The sequence below is a fragment of the Penaeus japonicus genome, unplaced genomic scaffold (genome assembly GCF_977035675.1).
Source record: "Penaeus japonicus unplaced genomic scaffold, GWHDUDI00000001_assembly GWHDUDI00000008, whole genome shotgun sequence".
NCBI lineage: Eukaryota > Metazoa > Arthropoda > Malacostraca > Decapoda > Penaeidae > Penaeus > Penaeus japonicus.
This window is the reverse complement of record NW_028234410.1, coordinates 31,118,544-31,128,543: the sequence shown is the minus strand read 5'-3', so window position 1 is coordinate 31,128,543 and position 10,000 is coordinate 31,118,544. Positions and strand designations below refer to the sequence as shown.

The window sequence follows — 10,000 nt, the reverse complement described above, 5'->3', positions numbered from 1 at the left end:
TGATATTGGTGTTGGTTTATCTTGTGCATACCACTGTGTCAGACTTGCTCCTTATTTTGGTGGCTTGTGGAGTGATTTGTGATTTGACTAAATTTTATTTTGTGTGAGTATTTGTTTATTTAAGTGTTTCTTTTGGTTTGTTTAGAAAGAATTAAGGTGTTAATTGAATTAAGAACTGGTTTAGCTTGAAGTTATCTGTATTGTGATTTTAATAAGAATATGGCATGGAGTCTTCATAATTTCTTGTGCTATTTATTGAAATTGGTAAACTATATGTTAATATTTTAATCAACTGATTTTTAACATTAATTTTACTGGTGAACTTACACTGACTGATGGATTGATTTTGCTTCACAAACATCCTTAGAAAGAAAAGGACAGTGATATCTTTTGAAGTAATAAAAGGAGTCAGTTGTGCCTTGAGGGGATTTTGGAATACTATTTGAAAGTAGTATGCATCTCTTCATATCTTTACTGTATATGAAATTTGTCTCAGAGAATAGTGCCATATGTTCTATGAAGTTATGCAATGTCTGGTCTACTCTATGTTGTGTATTTGTTTGTATAGATAAATTTTGTTTGTTTGCCTTTGCAAAGAAAGTTTGGAAATATATTGCTGAACTTCGCCTTTTGATTGCGGAATTATTTTAACTCGATAACGAGACGGTCTTGGCTCTGCCAGGATATTTTGAAATACGCAGGCCTAACACCATGGGCTTTTCACCCACTGAGGTGATGGCCACCTGCTACACACATGATCAAAAAAGCCGTGATGTGATATCTCATCCTCGGGCCGGTCTTCTTGCTGGGCTATGGCATGATATCATGTCATTCGACATTAATGGGTTAAGGAGTGAATGCAACCTTACCTTTCCTTTGTGCAAATCATTTTTTATAGCTAGAAATGTTTTTATATGTGCTCTTTTTAGCCAGTACCTTAGTTTTTCTCCTTTGTAGTTCTGTTATGGACAGCTACTTAAATTTTTACCTTATAAAGATACTATATATGTTTTATGTTGTCGATCTCACTGGAGTGCAGTAGTGATAAGGATATGCAGTATATGAGAGAAAGTGATGCATTATATGCCATATTATAGTTGGCATTTGAACAATTATCAGCAGAACCCTTGTACATAAGTTGTCTGTATTGATCCAAAGGCTTAGAAGGCTTTGTCAGCATTGTATTGTTAGCATCATTTGCAAAATTTAAGGATATTTATATAAGCAGAAAAATACACTTAGATCAATTATTAACCTGATAACTCGGATGGCAATAGGAACATGCCTTGGTGTCAGGGGTCACTCCTCCAAGTGGCACATCTGTCATGTCATGACTTAAATGGCCTTGGCAACAGATGGCATATCACGTGAGGAGCAGTGAGCAGACTGTACCTTCTTTGCTTGAAGTGTATTTATATCATTAGTAGTTACTAATAATGATAATAATGATTACAAAGATGCCAAGACACTTTGGGTTTTCCATCTATATGACAGTGAGTCTGTTCCAGGGACTTGTCCATTCCCCAGAATGCCAAGAGAGTACCGTCTTCAGAGTACCTTAACATTTATAATACTAGTACAGTGCCCGACTCATCACACTACACAATCCGAAGTGGAAAACACAACCCGAGAAATGACCATGCACTCAGCACAAACACCCTAAGTCAATGGCTTAATCTGCTTAATGTAATAAAATGAGTATAGACTGCTTCAAGTTACTTTACTCCCTTCTACAATGCGTATTCGCATAAAGATCGTCAACGTTGATATTAGCCATTTGAATTGCAGTCATGCCAATAGTTTCTCGTTATCCTCGTACACTTCTTGCTGTTCACTATTACCTTATTATCATAGAAAGTAGGTAATTCTTATTTCCTTTTTTAATACAAAGTGTGGGGAACTATTTATATTTACCCTCTTATTGTTTCATTAATATTTCTTTAAATCATTTCATGTTTTTTGTATTTGTAAATTATTTTGGTAAATGTTACTAACTGCAGTAGCTTTCAGAATGTGACTTATTGCTCCTAAATATATGGTCTGTGTTCTTTCAAAGTCTGCTTGAAACATGCTGTAATCTATAGTGGTAGGTTTAGGAAGTGATAGCTGGTCTCTGTGTCTTTGGTGCACTGGTGAAGGCCAACAAACCTCTACCATTTATAAACAAAATTTGAGATAAAACTTGGTCTGGTTTCTTATTTGAGGTTTACAGGGAAATCTAGTAACATTTTCTTTTTTCTTTTTTCTTTTCTTTTTTTTACCTCGGATGCCTTGATTGAAGAACTGATGCAAGGTTTAAAGTAGGGAGAGGCATGTAAGTTGTATAAATTTGTAAGCACGGTAAATAGTGGCTTCAAACTTAGTTCCAAATTGACAGGAAATTTACTTAAGTAAGAGAAAACAAGAAACTGGTAGCTCATCTTCTATTTTTTGGGGTTATGAAAGAAAATGGAGGCTTGTGAAGGAAGACATTGACCTGAACCAAATATCAAAATGTAGCATTTGTGTGAGAGATTCCATTATTGACAAACACTGTACCATTTATCACATTTCAACATTTACAGTGTGATAGGTTAAACTTAACAACCGAAATTCTTTGAAAGTGCAAAGATGTAACCAAATCATATAAATTATTGGGGTCGTAGTTGAAGAATGTACTGATAACTACTAATTGCAATATGTCATTTGTGTGTTCTTTTTGGACAATGCAGACAAGAAGTGACAAGAGAAATTGTAATTGTTAATAAGTAGTGTCAGAGGTAATCAATTGACAAGTCATGATATGATGTGAAGATAAACAGCAAATAAGGCAGTGTTATGTGTGTGTACAATAAAGTGCATTTTTCTAGGGAGGAGATCCATAACTAAGACCAGATTCTCAAAGGGGTCTGTGAGAAAACTCTGTAACTGACCCTGTGATTGACTTCTGGTAAACCACCTTCAGAAGTGGAGAATTCACTCTTACTACCCATTGTAAGCCTCTTTCTTTTACCTTAGCCTTCTCTAAGAAAATATAGTTAACCTGGTAATAATGGGTGATAGATTTGCTTACCCAGGCTCCAGGATGGGTTTTATTTCAGAGTGAGGTAGCTTCATGCAACATACCTTGACTTTTCCCACTTTCTTTCATTCACTCATTTAGAGCTAGAGCCATTTTTTTGTTTTATTTTTTGTGTGTTTTACTGTATTTAGAGACTTATATTTATTATATTACAGGCTCTATCAATTGTGCAGTTTAGCATCTATATCTGCTCATTTTTTTCTGTATACTCAGTGTAAAGAAATATTGCTGTTGTAGGGAAGGACTTTATTTTTTCATATTTGTGTGCTGTCATGAAAAAATATGAAACACATAACAATCCGCAATGAAGATAGCCTGAAAAGATAGGGAAGAGGAAGAAAACTTGTGCTTATGACTGTGGATGCCATAGTTAAAGGCATTCCTACTGACACAGGAGCACATTGTAGATATTGGGCATGGTTTGAGTCACCTTCCTCCTCTCATTCTGCCTGAACATCCTTCATCTGCAGTACTTTTAGAGCAAGAGGTCAGAAATTTGCCATTGCTCTATAAAGTGCTTGCTAGAGGCCATAGATGGGTGCCCTTCAAGGCTCTCTCTCCTGTTGGTGCTAAATGAAAGTGGTGCCATCTAGGTTTTGGATTGTTAGGTGAAACCCATTTTGCTTAAACCAATACCGATGGGCCTGGCAAGAACCGGTAACCCCCCTACGCCGTGCCTAAGTAATATCGCCTTGGGGACGTCACACTGGTATGTCGCCCCATCATCAGGCACTTTTTGTCGTTTCACACGGATGTGACACCCCATTGTCATTGGGTTAATATTATGGCAGTGATAATAATTATGACTGCAATTGTCATCATCATTTACTCATTACTCATAGCACAATAAAATAACAAAATCCCTAAATGTCATGATGCCAGTCATCAGGCAAGACCTCCTGTCATGTATGACGAAAAAACATGTGACCCGTCTTTAACGGGTTAAGGACCTAAAATGCACATTAAAGGTTACTTTGATAGGGAAAACATACTGACCAACAGCTAATTTGATCTAAATGTTCATGCAAAAACTAATTGCCAGCAAGAACACAGAGTTGGGGCAAGTATATGCATAACCTCAAAATAATCAAGATGATGCCATATTCTAGACAGACAGACCCATCACCAGAGACATCTAGTAGAGCCTGAATACATTAGTAATGAGAATAGGGTGCCACATGACTTGTAAGAAGTTTGGTAAGGTTTTGATCAGAACAGATTTACTGAGGCTGCATACAAGTAAATGCAGGCAGAAGGTGGGCCAGACATGTAGAATAAAGAAATGAAATCTGTCGAGAGCTATTCCGCACTAGCCTAAATATAATTAGTCTGAATACTTTGTTTTTATCAGTATCATCATCATCTGTGACATGATTATATAATTAACATGTTTTAGAATGATATGATAATTATGTCTATTATGACAGGGGGAGGGGGAGAGATTGTTAGGGAGTAGAAAGCAAAAAGAAAAGTTTTTTTTTTTTTTTAATTCCTTTCTGGTCATAGTTATTTACTTGATTTTATTGCTGGTATTTCAAATTATTTTTAATATTATTATTTTGTTTTTTCTTACTTAATCCACCATCATACTGAATGATATTTTCAGCTCAAGAAGAAGTGTAAAAGCAGATATATATTTAGTAGTGAAAATGGCCTTTTTAGTTCATTATTATGTATATATTGTTTTATACATATTTCCTTCTTTCTTTTCTTCAGATTATGACATGATAAGGTGAAAAGATGTCTCCCCTGATAGACGTTACAAACACTGCTCTGGGCCTGCAGGTGGAGTCAAGTAATACGAGAAGTGTAAAACCACAGAGGGCTTGTGTAAGGGGGCCAGATGTCAACCAGCAAAGCAAGGCCAGCAAGAGAGGATTGCCAGAGAGAGTCAGGGCAAAGAATGAAGCTGTGGCAATAAGAATGTGCAATACTTGGGTGAGTGGCCCGGCTGGTGACCCAGCTGGTGATTCGGTCAAGAGTGGAGCAGACTGCCCTGTGTCTTTGTCACCTGCCACCCAGTGTCCAACTGATGAAGCTCTACCACGTGTCCCTCCACTCCCTCAATCAGCTGATGCATTGTTGTCACAGGCAGTGCAGGCACTCAGTCTGTCACCACCTAGCAGCAAGACGAGAACCCGTGCACGCAGAAGACTCAGCAGACACAGGACTACCAGCCAGCAGGAACATGACAAACAAGCTTCAGATACTGTAGTGTTGAGTTGTAGTAGTAGCGGTCTTCCAGAGAATTCACAAGAGAGTGTTGGCTTAAGTACCCCTAAGCAGTGCGGAGCGTGCGGACTCGAGTTCACTTCCACGCCTGTCCTGACACAACATTTGGTCCGGCATGTGTATGATGGGCTGTATGCGGCTCAGTGGCTAACTCAGGCAATGGGCCTTGTGTCCAATAACAGGCAGTCCGGGGAAGGGCCTAGCCAGTCCGTTTTTACCGAGGACACCGGGGAGAGCAATGCAAGTCAGGTCCCGCAACAGCACAGCCAAACACCTGCCACAGGGCATTGAAGTGTGAGAGTCTTCTCTTGAAGTAATGGCCGTGGTCTGTGGGTGTGTTTGGTCAATTTAAATCAGGGTTTTCTTTATTCTCTCCTTTTTTTAATGATAATAAACAATTTTACTTGTTCAAATGTGGAAGTGAGATGTGTAACATTTTCATAGAAGTTACAACTTTTTTTTTCTTTCTTTCTTTTTTTCCTGATTAAGAATTGCTACTTTCTATAGTGGTTTGTCTAAATACATTCTGTTATCTTCATTCCAAGTAAAGGCCAGATACTTGCATTTCTATGTTTTAATGCTAGATGTTACAATTAAGTGCAATACATGAGCTACGTAATGTGTTTGTTAAAAGTTACCGAGATGTGTGACACAATAAATACCTTTAGTTTTTATCGCTTAACATCGTGTTTATTATCGGTAGTAATGTTGTTTAATTTTTCATTTGTAACAATAAGACCCTATCTGTATCCTAGTCTTGATTCAGCTATTTATACTTGTTACTTTTAAAATTGTTAGTAGTTCCTTATCTAATATTTATGTTTTTTGGTGTAAGATATTTTTAACCTCCAGCCGCATTTCACTACCTTAGTGTACATGTGCTGATAGAGAAAAAATTCCCAAAGTATGATTTTGCATTAAACTGTTAAACATCAGGTTCATTCTTTATACGCACTGTACAATTGTGAAGTGCGGCTTCAGTTTTAAAGCCTATTCCTCTGTGTTGCATCGTCAACCCCTTTTTCAGTAAACATCTGCAGATGTTGAAAAACCTTGAACGATGAAATGGTAATTTTATTTTCGTGCCAGTCTTACTTTTAGCTGTGGTTTATTTCCTTTTTAATTCACTGCGAGTGAGCCTATACCTTGCATTAGTTGTAAGAGGAGTGGTACCCGGGCACATAACCCATTCATGGGGAGTGCTGCCACTTTGTGTCTTTTATTTATTTTTTTAACAGAAATTTTCAAACGATAATGTGACTGTAATTTTTTTTTATTTGATAGGAAAGGGGCAATATGAGGTGTAGCCAGCACCTACTGACAAATATTTTTCAGCAATTTATCATTCCAAGATATACAATCTCATCTATTGGGATTCAGATGTGTAATCTTATTAACAGGACATAGATGTGTTGCAATGTTATACGTTTTACACCCGTGACTTGTCTTAACAGGGCTTGCAATGAGCCTATTGATTGAAACCAAGCCTTAAATGTTAGCAACATTGCTCAAATGTGAAAGGTTTGTTAGTAAATAATCAATTGGAAGTACTAACTACTACTAGTGTGAATGTGATGAATGGGTATGAGTCATAACTACCATTTCTTATTTATTTACTTTGTGACATGTGCATTTTTCTTTTTGTTTGGCTTGAAAATTTAATGCCAAAGCCACAGTCTGGATTCAATTGTATCCATAGTATATAAGAAATAGTTTGTTTTTTTTAGCAAAATGCATGTTTCTTTTTTTTTTTTTTTTGTCTTTTCCTTATCTTCTCTTTCTTTTTTCTCTTCTTTAGTTTAGTCTCTTGTGCTTTATTGATTGTTAGTGTGTTATTGGTAGGTACTAACCAAAGAACTAACTTGCATGTTCCCGTCTTAAGAAACCTCAGTTCAGTCTAGTACAAACATTGTGAATCATTTTTCATATTGCATCAACTTGCTGTTGGATTTCTTTCAATATTAGCCTTTTAAACTTGCATGCCCTCAGTGCATAAAGAATGATGAATTTAAAAAATGTTTAATTATGCTCTTGATGTAGAAATTGTATAATCAGTAACTGACTGCAGTACCAAGTGTGTTCAATCAAGGCCCAAGCTGTACTGTTGTAAACACAGTGCTTCATGAAAAAGAACTTGCCACTCAGATAGTACAACTTTTGGTAATTTATTCCTTTGTAGATAAATCCAATGTCAGGGTATGGTAATATGGCTGGCCACTCCTCTCTCTCCTCTCTATTCTCTCACTCGTGCTTTTATTTTTATTTTGTAAATCAATTATATCTGATTTGCCATCATTAAGATGTACTTTCCATTATAGCATAGCACACTGTATGTGTGCGAAGAATGACAATGTATGGACATGTATATTTAATTGTATCTTTGTTACATGAGAGGCAGAGAGAGAGAGACAGAGATTAATTAACAAAGTCCAGTATATTAGAGTGAAACATTCAGTAAATTAATATATTTCTTTTCTTTACAATGATGGAGTATCTGTTGGCCAGTCAAACTTCAACGTAAACAAAGACAGTTTCCTGTAGGAACTGTAGGAAACTGTAGAATTTAAATAGGCTGATACTGTTATCTTTTGAATGAATATTTCAAGTCAAAGACACGAACAGCCCCAGCATGTAGTAATGGTCAGTATTAGTGGGTACAGATGATGATTGTTCCAGAATAGATAGGTATGATGATACTGTTCACAGTGAATGTTCATTGTTTTTTTTTCTTATTTTAGAAGCTTGTTCATTCAGAATATTTTCAATTGTATTGCAAAAAGGAAATAAAAAAGATAAATGCCAGAAAGAAATTAAAAAGAGCATTGTTTTTGTTTTTCTGAAATTCTGTTGAATGCCTGTTTACATATGTTGACAAAAAGAAAAAGCAGGAAAGCATATTCTATAAAGCAGGTTGAGATCCATCATCAAACAGCTCTGTTGTGCTCTGGACTTCATACATTAATAAACCTTTCCATATTGGTATTTTTCAACACTGACATCAGAGGAGTCAGGTTACTAGTACAAAACTGCCACCTGTTTGTGTATGCACTTTGATTAATAAATTTGTCATTTGTAAGGAGGTTTTAATTCCCTTAACCCATTGCGTACGGGTGTCATGACATACATGACGTAGGGAGGGCGAGTTGGCGCTACGACGGGCCGTCATGACGACGTTCACGTACGGATTTTGGATCACTGTGCTATTTTATTTGCTATGAAAAAGTAATGAAGATGAATGGCTACTGCAGTTCCTATGTACATAATAACCGTAATATCGAGCAAGCTTAACGTCCTAAACCTAGATGCACCACTCACTTCTAGCACAATCAGGTAGAAGCCTTGAATGGCACCCATCCACGGCTCTACATGCACTGTCTCTATAGGAGCGATGGCACGCAACATAAGTTGAGGAACTCTTGCTCAAAAGATGAAGATGTTGCATGCAATGTGCATGCAGAACGAGAAGAGAAGGTGTTGACTCAATCCATACCCAGTTGTCTAAAACTTCTCCTGTGCCAATATGGAGTCTTTCACTGTGGCACTAACAGTCACAAGCACAGGCTTTCATTCCTCTACTTCTACCTCTTCTTTGTTATCTTTATTAGTGTTATATGTGTCGTATTCGTTATGACAGCACAAAGAATACGAAAAAACCCAAAATACATCAAAACTTCATAAAACCCGCAATATCTTCTATCACAAGGAGTAAAAAAAGAAAATAATGAGCTAATAATGGATAACATACTACAATAATTGGCAACTGCAGCACTGATAGAGCCTGTCATACGCACTTTAATTCCACTAAACTCAATTAAACACGCAAATAAATAAAACACAAAAACCGCTCTAAGATTAAACAATGAATGAATGAAAGAAGATTTGGCTGCTTCAACTTATATTGCTTCAAGTGTCTCTCTTCTAAAAATAAAACCTATCCCTTCTGCAATGGGTTAAGAACCAAATAATTTCTAAGGAGGTTTTAATTCCCTTAAGAACCTATTAATTTGTAAGGTTTTAATTCCCTTGAGAAACAAAAAAGATGTTTTTTTGTTACCTATGTCTAAATTATACATTCAAAAAAAGATAAAGAAGAGATTCATCACACTCTTGAAAAAAGTCTCTAGACAAAGTAAATGGACACTAATATATATTATTATAATTTTTTTGTTTTTTTATTTATAAATTCTATGAGTGGTGCAAAAGATTCATTCTTACATGGTAGATATATATTCAAACAAAATAGAAAGACTCAAATAATATTTCTACTGAGAATTTATTGAGGTTTGTTTGATGTTACTTAAAAAATAAACGATTATATTTATGGAATTTACTTTGTTCAGTTTGTTGTACATTAAATGGGTGATATTTTGTAAATTTATATACTCGATATAATTTATATACTCGATATAATGGTAAAATGTAGAAAATGCAATAAACTATGAAATATATTCTGGAATATTAAAATTTTAACTTTACATTGTAAATGTACATAAAATTCCAACCATACAAATGCAAAATATATATTTTCTAATATACAACCATACCTTTTAAAAGAGAATTTTTATATTTCATTGATCTATATTACTTGTATTACTCTATGTATATTTGCACATAATCTTGACAGTTCTTGATTACAGTACTGTTCCTCAAAGGCCCCTTGGTACAATGAATGTCATGATAAAACCTGAAAAGGAAAAAAAGAAAGTC

At 35.7% G+C, this 10,000-nt stretch overlaps 2 protein-coding genes across 4 annotated transcripts in view; one reads left to right on the top strand and one right to left on the bottom strand.

Annotated features, from left to right (window-relative positions):
• The window catches only part of LOC122247883 (uncharacterized), a 9,152-nt gene extending 783 nt beyond the window's left edge, over positions 1–8,369 (top strand). The window contains exons 1-2 of one of the 2 annotated variants that reach the window (XM_043007575.2): positions 1–103; positions 4,778–8,369. The exon at positions 1–103 is cut by the window's left edge and continues 70 nt beyond it. In XM_043007575.2, coding sequence (XP_042863509.1) covers positions 4,802–5,584 — 783 coding nt within the window. In that variant the 5' untranslated portion in view covers positions 1–103; positions 4,778–4,801 and the 3' untranslated portion in view covers positions 5,585–8,369. The remainder of the gene's footprint in view (positions 104–4,777) is intronic. The other variant, XM_043007574.2, reaches the window with a different exon arrangement.
• Positions 8,370–9,605: 1,236 nt separating this feature from the next.
• LOC122247882 (apicoplast pyruvate carrier 1) overlaps positions 9,606–10,000 on the bottom strand; it is a 13,616-nt gene continuing 13,221 nt past the window's right edge. For both annotated transcript variants that reach the window (XM_043007573.2, XM_043007572.2), the window contains one exon: positions 9,606–9,977. In XM_043007573.2, coding sequence (XP_042863507.2) covers positions 9,940–9,977 — 38 coding nt within the window. In that variant the 3' untranslated portion in view covers positions 9,606–9,939. The remainder of the gene's footprint in view (positions 9,978–10,000) is intronic.